Source organism: Hyperoodon ampullatus (assembly GCF_949752795.1).
Source record: "Hyperoodon ampullatus genome assembly, chromosome: 8".
Classification (NCBI taxonomy): domain Eukaryota; kingdom Metazoa; phylum Chordata; class Mammalia; order Artiodactyla; family Ziphiidae; genus Hyperoodon; species Hyperoodon ampullatus.
The window spans coordinates 93,406,665-93,429,086 of NC_136921.1; the positions used below are offsets into that span (position 1 = coordinate 93,406,665).

Below are 22,422 nucleotides of genomic sequence, written 5' to 3' on the forward strand. Positions count from 1 at the left end.
CCAATGATGGACACTTAGGTTGCTTCCATGTCCTGGCTATTGTAAATAGAGATGCAATGAACATTGTGGTACATGACTCTTTTTGAATTATGGTTTTCTCAGGGTATATGCCAGTAGTGGGATTGCTGGGTCGTATGGTAGTTCTATTTTTAGTTTTTTAAGGAACCTCCATACTGTTCTCCATAGTGGCTGTATCAATTTACATTCCCACCAACAGTGCAAGAGTATTCCCTTTTCTCCACGCCCTCTCCAGCATTTATTGTTTCTAGATTTTTTGATGATGGCCATTCTGACTGGTGTGAGATGATATCTCATTGTAGTTTTGATGTGCATTTCTCTAATGATTAATGATGTTGAGCATTCTTTCATGTGTTTGTTGGCAATCTGTATATCTGACCCCTCTTTATCTGGGCCATTCTCAGTGTTGGATTTGCAATCTTGAGGGTTGAAGGAACATCTTCCTCTGCGACAAAGAGCAGGCTTGCTTACTGTTTGCTATAAAACAGCCAATTCCCCAAGTTTAGGATTCTTTCCCTGCAGCAGTGCCCTCATCCACTGGGGTCCATCTGCATCGCCCCCTGGGTAACTGGGACTTGGGGAACTGATGTGACATTTGACACTCTGATTACCTCTTTTGCTTTGCTTAATAAAGTCTTTCAAAACTGAGTCAGAAGTCACATGTCTTCTGTGAGCATCCATGAACTGTGGCAAGTTAATATGTTAGCTGGAAAGTTGGGTGAAAAGGCTCAGACACCTCACAGCTGTTGGCAGCATGTAGACGATCACAATCAGAAAAACCCAGAGCCCTCAAGGCACAATAAAGTGAATTCTCAAAAGGAAAGTTCAGTGTTTTGGAGATAAATTGAAGATGTAAACTGAAAATACTCCTTCACTAGTGAAAACAAAACTTTCAGACTAGAAAAAAATATTTTAAGGGATTTTGAATTTATATTAATACCTTAAATCCAGTGCTTTATTTTAACTAGGGTTATTTATGAGTGTTATGCCCAGAATGGGGTAAAATGGTAATTTTATAAAATTTGAAGATTCCACAATATAAATCAAAAAGAAAAATGCCATTTACAAGCCTTGAGAAGAATTTCCTTCTTTAATTTAAACGGATTTATTTACTATATTATTTCATCATTTATTGCTTCTTAATAATATGGTAAATAACTCATTTCAAGAGTCATGATTTAAACATCTACTTTCCAAACTCCAGCTTCCATTTTTGCTGAGGTAAAAGTATATATCATCTTTCAAACTGAATTCTTACATTTGGAGCTGGAAATTATTTCCCTGATGCTTTGAAAAGGGAAAATAAATTCTAAACCTTTCGAAGTACTACTTGGTTATAAAGAATTCTATAGTATGGATAAGTCCCAACTGAACTAATTATAATTTGAATGCCCTGGGCATTCAAATGATGAAACAGGATCTAGAAGTCAAGTCTTTGGGGTTAAGAAACAGGATTTGTTAGGATTTGACCTTAATTAGCGTATAAGCTTGAAAAAGTAACCACTCCATTCTTCAATTTTTTAAAAATTACTATTGCAAGAGATTTCATTCCTCCTCCCTCAAGGCCCAAGAATAATGTAAAGAGAAAAATTTCCCTGGTAAGCTACCAGATAATGACAGCAGAGAAAGCAAGAGTGAGGGAGTGAGAATGAGAGAGAGAGAGAAAAATTCTCCATTTTGCAGGACTATAAAGTATAGGGCTTACGCTAGAAGCATTTTATCATAGCAACATGTTCTATAACTGTTTTCCTTAGAAACAGCATTAACTAACTGGAAGATGACCCACTCATTCTGTAGAATGAGAGTGTAATGTAAGTTTAAAAATCTCTTATTCAGGGCTTCCCTGGTGGCGCAGTGGTTGGGAGTCCACCTGCCGATGCAGGGGACATGGGTTCGTGCCCCGGTCCGGGAAGATCCCACATGCTGCGGAGTGGCTGGGCCCGTGAGCCATGGCCGCTGAGCCTGCGCGTCCGGAGCCTGTGCTCCGCAACGGGAGAGGCCACAACAGTGAGAGGCCCGCGTACCGCCAAAAAAAAAAAAAAAAAATCTCTTATTCAAAATCAGGACTATTGAAGAGAAATTTAACCAGCACTTACCATTTACTTAGCTCAACAGCTCCAGAAATTATGTTTCTTCTCTTAAAACAAAGAAATCCCAAACAATAATAATTTGACAAATATTTCTTTGACATGTTTTTTTTTGCTACCATAATTCTAGCACCTCTATTTTGGAACTTTACTGTTCATGCTTTCCAAGTTTCCTATTAGTAAAAAATTCAAAATTAAGTAACAATTTTGATACCTACCAGGACACTGTATTCAGATTGCTGATGTTATGACTTTAAATCACAATATACCTATTCTCTGTGGGTACCCCATTCATTTTCTGTCACATTGCCCAGTTTTACATCAGTGAAATTTAAGGCATTAATTCCAATAAGGCAGTTTGAAGGTGTATGTTCGATTGAGAAAGGCAGAAATTTTTTCAAACATTATCACCATTCTCATATACTCAAGTGATGTGAACACATGAACATTACCATGCAGTAACAGCCACCTGCTACAATCAATCTTAAATGAAAATAGAGCACTTCTCTCACTCAAGAAGGCCTGGAAACAGTCCAAAGCAAGATCTCCCTTTGGGGGCTTCCCTGGTGGTGCAGTGGTTGGGAGTCCGCCTGCCGTTGCACGGGACACGGGTTCGTGCCCCGGTCCGGGAAGATCCCACGTGCCGCAGAGCGGCTGGGCCCGTGAGCCATGGCCGCTGAGCCTGCGCGTCCGGAGCCTGTGCTCCGCAGCGGGAGAGGCCGCAGCAGTGAGAGGCCCGCGTACCACAAAAAAAAAAAAAAAAAAAAAAGATCTCCCTTTGGCTGATTTACAAAGTGTGTGGGGAGAGATAAATTAGGAGCTTGGGATTAACATATACCCACTACTATAAATAAAACAGATAACAAACAAGGACCTACTGTATAGTACAGGTAATTATACTCAGTATTTTTTAATAACCTATAAGGGAAAATAATCTGAAAAAAAGATATATATGTATGTATAACTGAATCACTCTGCTGCACACCTGAAACTAACACAACATTGTAAGTCAACTATACTCCAATTAAAAAAAAAAGGCAAACCAAGGCAGGGCAGTCAACCAGAGCCTTATGGTTGGCATGCCAAAAGCCTGCAATATTTATGTATCTTCACCTAATAAGTGAAAGAGGATTTTTAAAAAGAGAAAGATTTTTTTGGTAAAAGTTTCAAGGTTTTTTTTGGTTAACCTTGATATATTTTATGATAATTCCCTTCCTCCAGGAGAAACACTACCCTGTTGGCACAAATGTCCACCTCAAATAGAACAATGACAGCTCTAAGATAAAATTCTCCCGTTTTTTTTTTTTCAGTGACCTTTTACATGTCAAAGCACAGAATCTCTTAGTTTTGAGTACAAAATAATGGCCAGAGTAGGAATATATTTTAAAAGCTCCTTTTTGCTGCTATCAATTTTGAAACTCTAAGTGGAGTTGAGATTTCTGTGATGTGCTCCAGCCTGTTGAAGTCATGGGTCTCTTACTGGTTTGCCCTGATGACCTAAAATTACCAGCTTCACCTCACACTGACCTTGTTCGCGCTGTTAAAAAAATCATTTGCCATTTTTAACCAGGTTTTCCTTTCCACCATGAGTTGACCAAATTCCTCTTGAAGCCAATTCAGTTTCTGGTTAGAGAGCTGTAGGTGTTCTTTCTCCACATACTCCTTGGAGAGCAGAATCCCCAGTGCCTCACTCTTCAGCTTCTCCACTGCGGAATTCCATTCCTACAAGAGATCACTCTTCAGTTTATTTCACACATCCTCCCCTTTGGAATCTCTGGTAAGACTCAGAGGACATTTACATGTGTTGAATGTATCAGCAACCTGTCATTATTTTCAAATCATAAAGGAGTCAATGCTACGTTCCAGGTTTGAGTAACAAGACGTAGGTAAAAAAAGAAAGAGACCCAGAAAAGAGGTTAAAAAGGGAGAGGGGATGGTAGTAGAAAGGGGCAGGTCAATTGGGATGTGTGATTGATGGAGGGACTGGTTGCCCTGAATTCAGGTCACTTGCCATTTCCCTTAACAATACCTGAAAATATACCCAAAATATGGTCATCAGTGTTTTTCAATCTCTAACTCATTTTTATTCATTTAAGTATAAAAACATTTCTCTCCCACAATTTAGTCTCACTGGCAATGTGGGCAAATATGCACAAGAAGGGAAGGGAAATCTCATAGTATATGGTTGTTTGTGCATCTGCCTACACTTAGAACTGAAATTAAGACCTGTTACTCTGCACAAAGTTAATAGCTGTTATTGTGCAGTATTCTCTCCATCCTGACCCCAGTTTCACCTCTCAATGTTTCACTATTAACGATTTATAAACATTTTAACAAAGGAAAAGAGGTAGTTTTTTACTTTCCATTGCACGAGGGTGAAAAACAGTAAATAGAGAAGAAAGAAAATAATAAGAGTTGAAGTAAATCAAACATATTAACATTCAATTTATTTGAAGGGAAATTCAAATTTCTTGCAAAAGAACTGAAGACAGATCTAGTTTCATAAAATAATGCTTATCTCTAACATAGGAGTCTTGTTAGCAAATTTTCTGGTACCCATCTCAGCTGAGACTCAGCAGTGAGCATATGCTGTTTGTTAAAGCATCAGAAGTTTATCACCAAATTTTAAAAATCACAGTCTGACTCCATCCTGGCTTGCTCCCCAGTGCAAAATGTCCTATTATTAAGTTACATTTGTTACATTATATTGTATAAAATAATACAATTTTAGTGCAATTTACCACTATCATTTCCATTCATTTATTTCACAAGACAACTAAATACTGTGTACCTGGGACCATGCTAGGATAGATGTCTTGGGGGATATAAAGAAAGAATAAAATATAGTTCTTTTCTTTAACAATACATAAACTGCTATTTTATATAATTTTATATATACTGCATTATGAAGTGTATTAAATACATGCTGTTTCTACAAACACACAAATACATGTACATACACACAAAATGGTAGCATTTCAAATCACAGTTGGTAGATGCTGAAAATAGAAATTGTACATATTATTTTATGGACTTCATAGAACCTGTTCTAATAATTGTGTAAGAGAAAAATATTTTCATCAATGGATGCAAGAATAAGTATGGTAGCTTAAGGCATTGGCATTTTTTTGAGCACCAATTACCAGCTTATGTTTTGTAAGGAAAACCCTCACAAACTTAGGTTAGATGTTATTATTTTCCTAGTACTTACACAAGCTCAGAGGAATATGTTATTCAAGGTTACATATCCAATAAGTAGCAGAACTAGGACTATTCACAGGTTTGTATACAATGCTACATTCCAGGGAACTGAGGGTAGAGAGACTCCAGAATCTCCAAATTTCTCAGTGAGTGCTAAAGCAATACTCTTAGGCATGAAGATGGGCTACGTGAGTTCTCAAGATCCTTCATTTCTTAAAGAGCTATTTGTCCCCATTTAAGGACTGTTAATATGTGCCATGACATTATTTCGTAAAGCACTGTAAATATCCCTCCCACTTAAAAACCACTACTTTAACCTTTTCAGGAAAAAGCAAATATTTCTAAAGCAGTTAGCATAATTTCTGGCATACATAATAGGCACTCACTAAATATTAGTCCCACTTTTCTTCCCGTCAGTTTTATCATGGTTCATTAGTGCCCCAAAATTTGTTCATTATTTATGGGAATTCCTGTTTCCCAGTTCTAAAATAACAATAGTGGAAGCTTTCTCCAAATGTACTGGTTAGTGTTATGTATTGATCAATAATATGAGATAAGCAAAATAAAGCAGGTTTCTTTACTGTAGTACTTCTTAGAATTTTTACTATGTTAACATGCACTGAGACTCCTAGAGGAAAACGTGGTGTGAAACATTTTGGACAAACTCCTTTGACCAAGAAACCATTTGTTTGCTAATCATCTCAGGGGACCAATGCTCCAGCTGGAACAATGCTGAGAAACACTACAGTTGTGGTTAAAAGGAGCTGAACCAGCTACGGGGTTCGTTTACTTTCACAAGTCTTTGTTTCTTTTTTTGTTTTGTCCCAATCCCTCCAGCTACCCAGTTAGTCCATTTCCTGTCTTTTGGATCCATTCTTTATTTTCTGTCTGTTAAGATCTGTGGGGCATTAATCCTCAATGAACTCAAGTAAGAAATGCTCAATATGTGAAGACATAGAGTAAAGCAGGTAATTCTTTCAAAAAATTGGCATTGACCAGAATCTTCTTGCTCATTAGAGGAAGAACACTTAACAAATATGGAGAAACTAGGGGAGGCCCAGAGAGCTGGGGGAAGGAAAGCGGAGAAGAGGTTAGGATATGGAGAGATAGGTTACAGCCATTACGTGCTCAGTCTGGACAAAACTAAACTCTACGGTGTTGGTATCTTAACTGTCTGTAAGAGTGTAAGGGTTGATTCTTCTTCCCGTATGCTAGCACTGTGCTAAATGCTTTACATATAGTATCTCACTTAATCTTCACCACACCCCTACAAGGTAGGAACTATTATTATCCTCCTTTTACAGATGGGGTAACTGAGGCTCAGAAGGGTTAAGAACTTGCCCAAGGTCTCAACACTAGTAGGTGAAAGAGCCAGAACTCAAATTCAGGTAGTTTGACTCTAGAACCTGCTTTCTCAGCCAGTATCCTGGCCTCAGCTCTGCAGAGAGGTGATAAACAGTGCTTTTTACACCACAGAAAGATTAAACACATTAACTTAGAATTACAGAAGTGAAACTTCCATAAGGCCTGGATAAGAGCTGAAACTGACAAAAGTCCTTATATGACCCTGGGATTTTCTGATTTGAAATTAGAAGCCTTATTATTTCTAAATAAACACGATGCCTTACATATATAACTGAGAATTTACAGCCAAACTCAAGCTATATTTTGCTTAGCAACTGGACCAAAATAATAAAGTTCTCTATGAATAAGAAGAGAAATACTTGTTCTCTAACAGAGTTCATAAATCTGCCTTTAGTATAAATTTTGCAAACAACATTAAAGAGAGACTTCTGGAGTAGAGGCAAGTCTTTGAAAACCCCCTGTAACCTTGTGCGTCAGTGGGCTATAAAAGTGGGCTGTGACCTTCCAAGGAAACTGTAAAGGACCATTTTGTGCCTCCTATCTTTTCTTATTCTCCATCCCCAGTCTTTTTAATTACATTTTCAAATGAACTCTGTGGGCAGTAGATGAAGCTGGGTCCACTCAATATTTCTATGCAATCTTCTCAGAAAATTGGTTCTGTTTTCTTTGGGCAATCTATACGCAGTTTCTGATGCGCTTCCATACTGTTCTGATGATGTAGTTCCCCAGCCATTTTTCTTAGGGGATGCTTCGCCTATTTTATTTTTGAGACAAAACTTTCCAGAGTCATCTGAATCCAGCATGCTATTTAAAAAACTTAGTTGTCCCTGCTGTCCAGGCTGGAGGAGCCCAACAGAGAAAATCTTGGTCCTTTTTCTCTAAGCCATTGCTGCCTGCCTGCTAAGTATTAAACCTCTCACTGGGTTTCAGTCACTTTGCAATAAAATATTTCCAGTACTTGTCCCCACCAGCAGAAAGCCAAAGCCTGCCATTTCCTTGGCTTTTCAGTTTGACAGATGGACCTGTGTATCTCTGAGTCAATAAAGACGTGTGGCACTGTGTGTTCCTGGGCTCAGGGTGTGTCCACAGGTCACTCCATTACTTTCCTTCTTCACTCACCGTAGTAACCCTTTTAAACTGTACCTTTCAGTATTCCATTTGCTGAGGAAATGGAGCTTCTCTTGCATCTTGATTGTAAGGGTACTTTTAAGAGGATTAGCACTGATAGACAAGAAGGCGAAAATGGTTTCTTCTCCCTCACCCCCCTTTTTTTTTAACAGTCCCAGGTTAGCATTTCAAATAAAATTATGGATTGGTATAAAAATTATCCAGCCATTCGATTTAAAAAGTAAAAAAATATTAGCTGCTCCAATGGAAAAGAAACAAAATACTCCCAATATGTTTAGTAAGCTTTTATTCACTTCCCTGATGAAGTGGATGGGGTGTGTTTAAATGACCCAGTACCACGTGGTAAATTATTTTCCTTATAAATTTGACTTCAGAATATAATTTTTAAGTGGGAGAAGATGGACAAGAAACAATAGGGAACATATTTATAAACTGCTAAGAAACTATCAGTTGTGGAGATGACTGGCCCAAATCACATGTGGCAGAAGCATGTGTTTGGCTCATGTGTAGGCCCAGTGCCATGGCCACTTCGGAGGACATCTCATTAGATATAGCTCATTTCTCGTTCAGTCTTTTAAGTCTACAGTCCCATTTGGTTCAGCACCGAGGAGAATTAACTCACTGACAACAAATCAGAGAATTTTACATGACTGCATTAACAGATGGGACAAACAAAATAAACCTGGCGATTTTAATCAGAGAATATTTGAAAGTCTGCTTTGAGCAGAACATTTTTGAGAAGAAATGTTTACGCTTTTGGAGAGTGGCAGTGAGCCTTTGAAAAGCTGAAAGCCTCTGATCATGCCGAGCTGGATGGCCAGCTGGGCCACAGTTACTTCTCATGCTCCTTTCCCAGGCATTTCTCGCCGACATACACAAAAGCAAGGGTCATCTCACTCTTGGATGAGTACCGAGTTCAGTGTCCACAGGCCATCTGAACTCTGCCCTCACTGTGGTGCATTTCAGCAGAGACACAGACAGACTGCAAACAGGGAAGAACTGTGATTTTGTGTATCATCTAGAGATGAAAGAATTGTGGTGTTTTGCTTCCCGGCCATAAGGAAGAAATCATAGCTACTGAATCAAGGAGAGCCTGTGGGCAAGAGCAGAGAAATGGAAATACACTTTTTACTCCAAACTTAGTAAGTGGCCTCCCGCAGGGCATTTTGCTTTCCTGAGCCTTACTTCTCTGCAGTGCAGAAAGAGCCACCACCATTTCACATATGCTTCAGCTTCTCTAGTGAATCAGATGTAAATTCAACGGTGAATTGGCTGTGCTTCAAATTCCTGGATTTCAGGCCCTACTAAAATTTGGGTTTTTAGCTATATTTTCCAGAATTACCCTACTGGATTTGGGACTGACAGTTTACAGCAGAAATGACAGATGTCACCACAGCAATCTTTGAATAATAGTTGCTGCTTTCTTTCTTCTCAGTCCATTCAAATATTCCAAAAGATGCAGGAAAAAACATGGCTTGGAAGCTTCTTGTTTCCTTTATTCTGTTCAGTGCTTGGCCGCCAAGTGGAGCCTGTGGTTCAGGCACACAGAGCAGGGTGCTTGTTGCTAATACTGAAGCAAAAGGATGTGTGGCAGAATAAATTTGTTAAATCAAATAAAATCATAACAAATTACACTCATAAGCAAGTCTTCAAAATAACGTTTGGAGCAGAAATACATTTATTTCTTCCCCCTTGGTTCAACATAGTTTTTGGATCAAAATTTAATTACACAGGAAGTCGGGAAGAAATTGTCCCAAGATTTGCGTTTTCTGAGAATCACTATTTTTTCTTTAGTGTCTTGTCCTTGTTTTTCTTAGATTTTTGTTCCTCTTAATCACATTTTCTTCAAGTTGATAAAGTAAGGAGTAGAACCAGATTGGGGGCTATTGATGTTTCCAATTTTTAAATCAAAATTAATAAACTCTAGCTGGCCAAATTATTTTCATCTAACACAATTTGCCTATAATCAGTGTGCCACTGGCCGACTAGGTGATTGCAGTTTATATTAATGTCATCAAAAGGCTTACTTTTTAATTTTCTAGAGAATCTGTTGGAGATATCTTCAGGATCTCAAAATGTAATTCAACCATGGGGAGAATTATTAGGTTTTCATGTTCACTTCTTATGAAGATTTCCCTAAGTCAAGCAGATTAAGTTGGGAAGGGGGTATCCATATATTTTACCCACAAGGAACATCAGATATAGATTAGAACAATGACTTTTAGTTGTTATGTATAAGATCAATGTAAGAAAACCAATAACATTCCTAGATAGCAACAATAGCCAATTATCTTTTCTAATAAAGATCCCATTTATAAGAGCAATAAACATTATGAGGCAGTCATTTGTTCAACTATGTATTTGGCAGGTCTAGTCTATGTCAAGCATTCTTCTAAATACTCCATCTAGGCCAGTGAATTTAGCTCCAGTGTTAGTGATGGTGGTGGTGCACCATGTATTTTATTTTGTTTATAACCAATAAACATGGTAAATCAGTACATTGTCTGGTTAGTTTGAAGATGACCACACTGTAGAATAGAGACAAGTAGAGCAGGTTAGGGGACTCTCAGGTGCCACGCAGGGCGGGAGTTGTGTGCAGTATTAAATATGGTGGTCAGGGTAGGCTTTTTGAGTAGTGAGATTTGAGCAAAGATGGACAGGAAGTGAGGGGATGAGCCAAGAGGATCTCTGGAGAAAGAATTTTCCAGGTTGAGGGCACAGCGAGAGTAAAGGCTCCCAGGTGGGAGTTTTCCTGCTGGGGTGGAGAAACAGCAAGGACACAGCGCGGTAGAGCTGAGTGTCCCACGGAGGAAGCAGGAGGAGAAGCAGTAAGAGGGGCACGGTGGGGCAGAGTGGGAGGATCCAGAGGCAGGGCCCTGTAAACACTGAAGTCTTTCATTCTGAGAGAAGTGTGAAGCTGTTGGAAGGTCTGGGGCATAGGGTCTGACATAACTTAAAAAAAAAAACACAAAAATAAAAGCACAGGGCTGTCGTTTGAGAATGCTTTGCTGGTGGAGGGGTGCAGGGATGCATGCACAGTGCTTCCCGAGGAAACTACTGCAATTAGCCAGGAAAGATGGAGGTAGGTCATTCCCCAAGACAGCAGTGGAGGTCACGAGAAATGATAGGATATTCTGGATCTACTTAGATGACATAGCCCAGGTGATTTCCTATGAGTAAGAGGAAGAAGAATCAAGACTCTTTTGACCTGAGTAACTGGATGGATTGAGTTGCCCTTAACTGAGATATGAAGAGCTAGGCAGAAGAGATTTTGAGTGGGAAGAAGAAGAATTCAGTTGCTGGCATCCTCTTGAGCCTGTCTCTCTGGAAAGGCTGTGCTTAAGCTCCTGAAGTCAGTACCCACCACTCACTTTTACACACACACACACACACACACACACACACACACACACTCACATTCCATTAGCAAATACTCTCACAGATTCCTCCCAAATATGCCCTAAGCCTTTTAGACTGGAACAGTCTATTTAAAGGACTATGAAGAATAAAGGCTTCAAGTTGCCTATAAGGAAAATAAGATCCCAAAGCTAAAGTAGCAAGAAGAAACTAAATACCCAGCAGTTTCAAATACATTTTTAAATGCACAGACATGCATGCAACATACACAGCCAGTGGTTCTTCTTGTTTCTGGAATGCAGAAGCAAAATGACTACAAAAGCCAGCTACCATGAGGTGATGCTGCACCTCAATACCAGGTAGTAGGAATGTCTCAAAGAAATGGTGTGAAGCCAATAACATATTCAACACACTCAGTTTTCCAAAGTACTGCCTAGTGATAGGTAAGAAGTGACAGTACTTTTCAAAATGTGAGGGTTCGGGTAAAACATACTGGTGACATCAAACAATTTCCCTTTACTGTTTCTTGTGATAATTCATACAAAGTGAGATGTGTCTAACCCTTTCTGATTACCCCCTAAAAGCCCCCTTGTGAGCAGTTCCTTTTCATCTTTCTCAGTCTGGGTTCTCAGGGGCTTACTGAATATGTGAAGAAAAAACCTTAAGTCTCTTCATCACTTAGATGTGGAGTCTAAAAAAGTCAAACTCATAAAAACAGAGTAGAAAAGTGATTGCCAGGGACTGGGGGGTGGAGGAAATAAGGAGACATTGGTAGGAGAGTAAAAACTTTCATCTATAAGATGAATAAGTTCTGAGGATCTAGTGTAAAACGTGGTGATTAGAGTTAACGCTGTACTATATAACTGAAATTTCTAAGGGAATACACTGTACTATATAACTGAAATTTACATATCCACAAAGATAAATATGTGAGGTGATAGATGTGTTAATTAACTAGATGGAGGGAAATCCTTTCACAAAATATACATATATGAAATCATTATGATAAACACTCCAAATAGCTTACAATTTTGTGTCAATTATACCTCAATAAAACTGAAAAAAGAAAAAGTTTAAATCTCTGGATTCATGGTGCAGGGAATCCCTGTATACAACTACCAGGTTTACAAAGAATCCAAACAGCCTGCATCACCCTTTCTGTGCCTGTACTCCCCATCAACACCCTGTGACCATCATGGGAGTGTGCAAGTGTGCAGCTTCAGAAGAGAAAGTACCGTGGTGCTTTGTCCTTAACAGTAGGTGCAACTCAGAGGCAGTGTTGGCTTTGGCCACTCTGCAGATCACTTTACTTTTCAACATTACCTGAAATTGCATTCTTGTGTTTGGGTTAATAAAACGTTCACTTCCAAAAATCGGCGGTGGGGTGGTGGAAAAGAAAAGAAAAAAGAAAAACTGAAGTCAAGGATGGTTAAGAAGTTGGTAGACATTCACACATTAGTGTGAATAGATTGCTTTCCTCTTAACACTTGAGGACTGCAGCATTGCATCTACCATCATAAAGTTTTGCCCATTATTTTTCTGTTGCCTCAGAATCGGGAGAGTTCCCACAGAACTGTGTTTAGTTTGTAGTCTCGATGATGACTATGCAGTAGACAGAGAGACTCATGACTTCCTAGCCAAACTGAATGTCACTTATGAACAGCAGTTTAGAAGTCCAGCCAGGGCTGACTCAGGGTAACATTTTGCTGCCAGGTTCCTGTACAATGGAGTCATCCACTGACCCAACTAACACTAGCTGCGTTTAACTCATGTCCCAGACCCATCTACTGGGTGTTACAGGGAATCCAGAAATGAATACATCATGGCCCTTGTTTTTTAGAATTTCACAGCTGTGGGGAAATCAGACATGTGAGGGACTGAAATGCCAGGAAGGCATTAATTGCTTTAATTGAGCAATAAGCAACACTCTAAGAAGGGAAAGACAAGTACTGGAGAGATCAACAACCATTTCAGAGAAGGAATCTGGACCAACGCTGAGCCTATAGGTCATCAACTAAAATCACTTCCTAGGCTGAAGTGGATACGTAGAGCTTTAGACAGACCCTCTCTGCCCAATGTACTGACCTCAAAATATTATCCAGACATCCTGAATGTGGGTGCTTTGTCTTGCTTCTTAGCCAGTTTCTGTCGGGTCCAATCTTGAACTACATACTAAATTCTATCCACGGCTTCTGTTTCTGCTTAGATTTTCTGCCTCAGTTGCTAACACTTTGCCCTGACTTCTACTCCTCCCTCCTCTTTGGTAACCAAATTGTGACTTCAGGCTTGCCTGCTTTTTAGCTTTATTCTTCCCATATCAACTCTAAGATTATAATTAGCAACTAACTTTGAAAAAGAAGAGGAAGAAAATAGGGGAAAAGAGATTCTCTGTGAGGGGTCCAACTAACCCAAGTCTCAGAGGTGAGAAAGTCTGTGGTACGCATGGGAGTGATAAGCGGACCAAGGAAGCTTACATTCACGGAGACGTACAGGCTTGGGGGCAGGGAAAGGGCAGGTCACGGGGGGCTTTAAAAGTCACCAGAGTCTGTATTTTATTTTGTATCCAAAGGGCATTTTAGGAGATGCTTGAGAAAAAACTGGCCTAGTCTCAGTTTGTCCAAAGGTAACTTTGATCACACCATAAATGATTAACTGCAAAACAGAAAGACTGGAGGCCCAGATGAAGTTAGGCGTGTGGCAGGATAATTTATTGTGTTCTTCCTATATTGTCCTATCTGCCCTGTTTCAAGAAGAAAGTCAATTATTTTCTATGCCCCTCTTGCCTTAGTGAAGTTTATATTAAGACCAAAAGCAGAATTTATCTGCAAGTCATTTTCCCTCCTGCCTTTTGTAAAAAGACTAAGTCCAATAAAGACATTATGAGAGACTTGGTAAAGGACAAGGAGATAAAGGTGAGGGCCATACGAAGACAGGGAGATCTGGCTGGCGCCGGAGAAAAGCCTGGATGTGAGGTGAGGCGTGTGGAGGAGAGGCAGGGTCCTCTCAGGGCAGTGCCATGAAGACATGCACGGCTTCCCTGGGGACAGCTGTGTATTCCCTCCAGGGAGACTGGAAGTCAGACCAGCCGGGCATCTCAAACAGGCACAGAAGCAGCAGAGCCCCTGAAACTGCGGCCTCCATACAGGCTGAGACAATGATTGTCTCAGAGGGAAGCCAAGTGAATTGATGACCACAGTGGCTTCCCCAGTGCTGTGGTGCTGTGTGGACCCAGGAACATTTACAGAACCCTGGAAAGGGGCTCCAACAATGACAGATTGAATGTGTCGCCAGTCATACGATGAGAGCTCAGAATCAGGTTTATGTTGACTAAAAAACAGTTTTTTAAACAAGCCAGCAATATTTCATACAAATATTATAGTTTGTAGGCTCAGATTCATAGTACTACACAATGTAATTGTAGTGGACCTAGTGAAAGATTCTGAGGAACTAAAGTAGTGGGCCTGGGATGAGAAGGCAAGAAGGAGATAGAGGTAAGAATTGACTAAATTTGAGAGATGATCTGAAGTGAGGGGAGAGGAAGAATAATGTGACTTTGAGGTCTCTAATCTGGGTGACTGAGGGCTGCAATTTCTTTAGCCAAGAAACAAAAATGGGGGAAGGTTTGGAGGAGAAAATAATAATTTTCGTTGAGCTAAAGTGCTGGTAAGAAATCTATAAGTCAATCTTCCACAGGAACTTCTAAAAAGAAGACTGGAGTTGAGAAAAGATGTAAGAGTTGGAGATCTTTAAGTCTAGAAATCATTAAGATAAAACCTATATTATCGCTGTGGGATTAGCTAACTCCACATGAGCAAAGTATGAAATGAGAAGAGAAAAGAGCCAAAGGTTAAGCATTTCATGTAAAGGGAGACTGGAGGAAGAGATGGCATTGAAAGAGATTTAGAAGGAGCCAGGAACCATCAGACAGATGGGAGAACCAGGGAAGGTGGTGTCTCAGAGGCCAAGTGCACAGAGAGCTTCAAGTCGTCTGTTACTTGAGAAAGAGCAGCTTCTCCTAATGCAGGTAAAGGATTAGTGGGTGGGGAGGCCAGGGAGGCAGAAAATGAAGTAGTTGCATTCATTTCCTAGGGTTCTTGTAACAAAGTACAGTTGACCCTTGAACAACATGGGTTTGAACTGCAAGGGTTTACTTAAACACAGTTTTTTTTTTAATACATATACTACTATGTTTATGATTTGTGGTTGGTTGACTCTGTGGATGGGGAAACCATGGATATGGAAGGCTGACTATGAGACTTGAGCATCCACAGATTCTGGTATCTGTGGGGGGTCTTGGAAGAACCAATGCCCCAAGGATACTGAGGGACATCTGTACAACAAAGTCAGTGGCCTGAACAACAGAACTTTATCCTCTCACAGTCCTCTGATTTAGATTTTAGAAGTCTAAAATCAAGGTATCAACAGTGTTGGCTCCTTCTTGGGGCTGTGAGGGTATAACCTGTTCCAAGCACCTCTCTTGGCCTTGTAGATGGCTGTCTTCTCCCTTTGTCTCTTCACATCATCTTCCCTCTATGGGTGTCTGCCTCTGTGTTCAAATTTCCCCTTTTTATAAGTCATACTGAATTAGGGTACACTCTGATGACCCCATCTTAACTAATTACATCTGCAATAACACTATTTCCAAATAAGATCACATTCTGAGACACTGGGGGTTAGGACTTTAACATATAAATGTTGGTAGACACAATTCAACCTATTCGTCATGAAAAAGGTAGAATAGTGTCTTAAGGATTGAGAAGCAATGTTTATGTTTTCTATTTTATGAGAGACTAAATGAGGTATTAAGAATGAAGAGAGAGGGTGGCGCAGTGGTTAAGAATCGCCTGCCAATGCAGGGGACACGGGTTTGATCCCTGGTCCGGGAAGATCCCACATGCTGCAGAGCAGCTAAGTCCGTGAGCTACAACTACTGAGCCTGTGCTCTAGAGACTGTGAGCCACAACTACTGAGCCCTCGTGCCACAACTACTGAAGCCCATGAACCTAGAGCCCATGCTCCACAAGAGAAGCCACCGCAATGAGAAGCCCATGCACCACAACAAAAAGTAGCCCCCGCTCACCACAACTAGAGAAAGCCCGCGTGTAGCAACAAAGACCCAATGCAGCCAAAAATAAATAAATACATAACTAACTAACTAACTAAATAAATATATTAAAAAATAATGAAGAGAGATACAAAATGAAGAGATGGAAAAGGTAGGACTTAGAAGAATGGATGAAGGCTTAAATTTGGAAGAGAGGGGAATGGGAAACACACTGGGAGAAGAAAAGTGAAAAAGAGACAAAAAAAGGACAGAGAAGAAGAGTCAAGTGATTTCGCTTTGAATGACTAAGTGACTGTGAAGTTAGGTTAAAGCCTGGTTGAGAATTTTAAAAGAGCCTGAAAGTTTTTTACTGGTTGTTATGGGGACAGAATAGGGAATTAATGGCTGATAAAGAAAAGAATTTGTAAGGCTAACTGATAATAGATCATTTGCTTTTTAAATAGATCTAATCAGAAAAAGTGTGCTAATTGTTTCATCTTCTTTGAGAAGTAGGAAGAAACAGAGAAAATGGGTGATTGAGTTTACTCACAAATAGCCTTGGTCCATGCTGAATCCTACAAGGAGGGAAACCAGGAAAAGGTGAAAGGAAAGGGGGGTGGGATGAGAGCACTTTTGGGTGATACCATGGAAACAAGTGTGGCCACAGGAGTGGGAAACTGAAGTAAAGGCCTTTGGAGTAATGAATGTCACAGAAATCTAAGGCCACTGCACTGAATGCCACCAAATGGACGCTAAAGAGTAGCACAGGAAGGTTGTAGGGATTTAAGGTGTGACTGTATTAAGACATAACAAAATGCCTTTTTAGGTGTCCACCTCAAAGACTCAACTTCACTATTATTATTATCATAGTAATATTACCTTGAGTTGTGAGAGCAACTATAAGAAGCCATGCTTTGTGGGAATTTTTATTTAAGGGCTGACAAATGACAAGAAGGAGGAGAAGCAGGAAAAGGAAGAGGAGCAGGAGGAAGAAGAAGGGCAAGAAAGAGAAAAGGAAAGAATATAACATGAAGAATTTTTATAAAAGTCATAACTAAAAAAAAAGAAAAAAATTTTCTAAGCATTTAAACTTAATGAGCTGGTGAAGGTTTCATAAGCAGGTGACAGCAGGTAGATTTAAACCTAGTGATCACAGAGTACAATATTCTCTATTTGTTTTCTGAACTCATCCCCTTCTTAGATGGGCATAAACATTCTGAGAGACTCTCTCAGTTAAATTTCCCTTGGAAATGAAAGCATATGGTTCACTAAGCTTTAAATTAACCCATAAGTTAAGGCGGAAGTAGGGTTACCAAGTGAGAAATCCCATCATTTTATAGATTTTCCCCAATGCTTGAAGGCAAATTCAATACTATTTATACATGTTTTGCCTGCTAGTAATAAAATTGTTTATAATTTATGTTCTGTGGAAAATGACATCTGCTTTTAATTGGGAAGATCATTAAAAAATCAGACAAGTAAAACAAATTATGTGTTAAAATGAAGACAGAGGATTTGAAATGCACTAATGCAGATGTCTCTACTGTTTAGAGACTCAGTTAATTTCTGCCTTGAGACATTTCAGATTCAGACCCCATTTTATTTTTTAAATTGGATGAAACATTATAAAAGTAACAAACTCTGCTTCATTTTGTAGATTTCCTTATAATCATCAGAGATGCTGTGAGCTGATTTACTGAAGCAATATATTTTAAAGTGGTTTTGCCATTTTTTTGCATACCTTCAGTGAAGGAATTTGGGGATGTAATGGAAGTTCAAATATCAGAATAGTCAGCTTCTTTATACAGGTTAATACATACTGAAATGAAAAGAAAATCACTCAACAATGATTGTGAAATACTTTGAAAATATTTGGACAACCTGGGAACTATAATTATACAAACTCTAGATATTGCTACACACTTCCTGAACCACCCAAGAGACCTACAAGTAGCTCCTTTTGTACTAAATAGTTCATGTAAGTGCTATTCCTGTGGAAATATTTCTATTTCAAAAAAAGGAACAATTGAACAATTTAAACACTTGTCGTTTGATCTTCAATTACCTGTGTAATAAATACAAGCAACAAAAATAAATCAAGTTCTAAGCTCAGACAATCATGTCCACACCTTAAGAGACTCAAAGATTTATTTAGACTTAAACCTTCCAAGTTCTTACAATGACCCAATATTTCAACTCCATCACTTAAACTCTCTTTCATTCTTCTGCAGTTCTTTCCTCCATAACCTTTGTTACCCAAAGGGTGGTCCAGAGACCAACAGCATCAATGTTACATTGGAGTTTGTTAGAAATGCAGATACTCAAGCCCCACCCCAGACCTGGTGAATCAGAATCTGCATTTTAAGGTCCCCGGGTAATTCATGAGTACACTATAGTTTGAGAAGATCTGGTCTACAATACACTGAAAGAATGGCTTTTTACAATCAGATAGATGAATAAGAGAAAAATGATTATGGAAGGGGAAATTTGCAGATGGTACGATCTTATACATAGGGAATCCTTAAAAAACTATTAGAGCTAATAAATTAATTCAGCAGAGTTTCAGGATACAAGATCGATGCACAAAAATCAGTTGTGCCTCTATAGACTAGAAATGAATAATCTGAAAAGGAAATTAAGAAAAAACTATTTCATTTACAATAGCACTAAAAAAGAATAAAATACTTTAGAATAAATTTAACCAAGGGGGTTTAAGACCCATACACTGAAAATTATAAAACATTGTTGAAAAAAGTAAAGAAGACCTAAATAACTGGAAAGACATCCTGTGATCATGGATCGGGAAACCTAATATTGTTAAGAAGGCAATACTCCCAAAGCCATCTACAAATACAATGCAGTTCCTATCAGAACTCAATGGCCTTTTTTTAAAGAAATGGCAAAGCTGATCCTAACATGTAGAACTGCAAGGGAATCCTGAATAGCCAAAACAATCTTGGAAAAGAACAAAGTTAGAGAGCTCACAGTTTCTGATTTTAAAACTTACTACAAAAACTACAGTAATCAAAACAGTGTGGTACTGGAATAAGGACGGACATATAGAACAATGGAATAGAAGTGAGAGTTCAGAAAAAAACCTATACATCTGTGATCAATTACTCTCAATAAGGGTGCCAAGGCCATTCAATGGGGAAAGAATAGTCTCTTCAACAAACTGTGCTAGGATAACCAGATACCCATATGTGAAGAATGACCCTTACTTCATACAATACACAAAAATTAACTCAAAATGGAGCAGGGCTTCCCTGGTGGCGCAGTGGTTAAGAATCCGCCTGCCAATGCAGGGGACATAGGTTCGAGCCCTAGTCCAGGAAGATCCCAGATGCCGCGGAGCAACTAAGCCCGTGCACCACAACTACTGAGCCTGTGCTCTAGAACCATGAGCCACAACTGCTAAGCCCACATGCCACAACTACTGAAGCCCGTGCACCTAGAGCCCGTGCTCCACAACAAGAGAAGCCACCACAATGAGAAGCTCACGCACTGCAATGAAGAGTGGTCCCCGCTCGCCACAACTAGAGAAAGCCCGCACACAGCAATGAAGACCCAACGCAGCCATAAATAAATAAATAAATAAAATTGATTTTTAAAAAAAGTTAATTTAAAAAAAATGGAGCAAAACCTAAATGTAAGAGCTAAAGCCACAAAATTCTTAGAAGAACCACAGGAATAAATCTTCATGACCTTGGATTTAGCAATGGTTTCATAGCTTTGACATCAAAAGCAAAAACAAGAAAATTTAAAATAGATAAATTGGACTTCATCAAAATTAAAAACCTGTGTTCATCAAAGGACACTACAGGCAAAGGGGCTGAATAGACATTTCTTCAAAAAATATATTCAAATGGCCATGAAAAGATCTTCAACATCACAAGTTATTAGTTATTAGGGAAATGCAAATAAAATACTACAACTGATAGTACTTTACATACACACTAGGATGGCTAGAAAAAAAATTTTTTTAATATAAGAACAAAAACAAAAAATAAGTTTTGGCGAGGATGTGGAGAAATTGAAAGCATTGTACATTGCTGGTGGGAGCATGAAATGGTGCAGCTACTGTGAAAAACAGTATAGTGACTCCTCATTAAATTAAATGTAGAAATATCATATGAGCCAGCAATTTCACTCCTAGGGATATACTCAAAAGAACTTAATGCAGGTATTCAAATTAAAACTTCTATGTGAATGTTCATAGCAGCGTTATTCACAATGGCCAAAAGGCGGAAGCAACCCAAACGTCCATCAACTGATGGGTGGATAAACAAAATGTAGTGTATTTATACAGTGAAATATTATGCAGCAGTAAAAAGCAATAATGTACCAATACAGGCTACAACATGGATGAACCTTGAAAACATGTTAACTGAAAGAAATCACACACAAAAGGCCACTTGTATGATTCCATTTATGACATATCCAGAATAAGTAAATCAATGGAAAGTTGATTAATGATTGTCTGAGGCAGAGGCAGAGAGAGAGAGGAATAAATTGACTGTTTAATGGGTATGGTGCCCCTTTTTAGGGTCATGGAAATGTTCTGGAACTACAACATTGTGAATTTACTAAATGTCACTAAAGTTAGATTTTATGTTATGTTTATTTTACCATCATTAAAAAAAAGCCTCTATTATGTTGTGCTTGTATGAGGCATTGTGCTAATTGTGTACTGCATGAGAATACAACTAATCCTCACAACGACTGCATGAATTAGGTACAATTATTACCCTCTTTCACAAAAGGGGGAACCTAGGCTCAGATATACAAGAAATTTGCCCAAGCGTACATCAGAAGTAAGCAGAGATGCTAGGATTTAACTCTAGGCCCTGGGAGTGTACCATTCATTCCACTGCCATATTCTGAGATACTATGTATTGCTGCCTCAAATAATGTATGATATATCTACACAGTTTAATAACATGTAATCATTAAAAAAACATATTTAAAATATGTATTTGAATGGAGAAATGCTTATGATGTAATGCTAATTGGAAAAATTACACTGCAAAACAACACATACACAACTTTGTACATAAATACACACATACAGTGTATACACACACACGTACACACACAGGTTTGGAATACTCAATTTTTTGTATGTTTTATATTTCCTTCTCATTTTCATATACACCCATGCACTATGGGTGATTTTAATTTTCTTTAGTTTTATGTATTTTCTGATTTTTCCAAAATGAGAATGTATTATGTAATCAGAAAAATCAAAAAATAAACACATTTTTAAAGAGCCACATTCCTGTAGTGGTTCTGTTGATAATAATTATGCATTTAAATTATTCAAATAAGCTTGCAAGAGACCCTTCTACTTCCTTATCTCATAGGTATAAATATTTTGTAACTTTAAACTTGACTTTTTCCTCTGAATAAAGTCTGCTTGGGACCTAAGCATTAGTATTTTTGTAAGATCTCCAAATAATATTATTTAAAGGAACCTGAGGCTAAGGTCACAAATCCAATTTATGAAGTCACTCAGCAACAACTGGAAAATATTTTCAATGACTTGGAAAATCGGATTAGATGATGAATCATGGAAGATTATTTTAATCTTGAAGCTGAGGAATGTGAATTCTACTATAGTAAAACATTGAAGATGATGTTTCTTTACACTATTTTCAGTTTGTTTCTCTGGCAGAACTTCAAAGATTATTTGTTAATCAAGGACTTTACAAAAAATATATAGCCACCTATGAAAATTAAGGAGAATATGGACATACATGAAATATATGGGAAAATCCTCTAAGTCAGTATCTCTTAAACTTTTGTGTCCACACAAATCTTGTGAGAGAAATTTGTTAAAATGCAGATTCTGACCCAATAGGTTTGGTGGGTGGAGTCTGAGATTCTGCACTTCTAATGACTTCCAGATACTGCTGTCTGGGAGCCACAACTTGAATAAGTCTTTATGTCGCCTTTAAGCCTTTTAAATGGGCATTAATAACATCCAACTCAAAAGATATCATGCCCCATCTAAAGCTATTCTCATTCAAACTTCAGCAGTCTTCTAAGAGATTATTCTGTCTTCAATATCACTTCTTCCCATTCTTATCATTCACATTTTTTCCAAGGTAATCTTCTAAAATGCAAATCAGTTTAAGCTACTACTCCACTTAAATTGCACCTCACTGCTCATCAGGTCTCAAACCCAAATGCTTACAGGGGACAGGCGTGTAATGTAAATGA

The 22,422-nt window shown here is 38.6% G+C and overlaps 1 protein-coding gene across 1 annotated transcript in view; it reads right to left on the reverse strand.

The window, feature by feature from the left end:
- CCDC141 (coiled-coil domain containing 141) overlaps positions 1 to 22,422 on the reverse strand; it is a gene marked incomplete at both ends in the record, with an annotated part of 195,486 nt that overhangs the window by 87,973 nt on the left and 85,091 nt on the right. Inside the window, one exon of the mRNA XM_079709970.1 lies at positions 3,633 to 3,827. Within this exon, the coding sequence (XP_079566096.1) occupies positions 3,633 to 3,827 (195 nt within the window). The remainder of the gene's footprint in view (positions 1 to 3,632; positions 3,828 to 22,422) is intronic.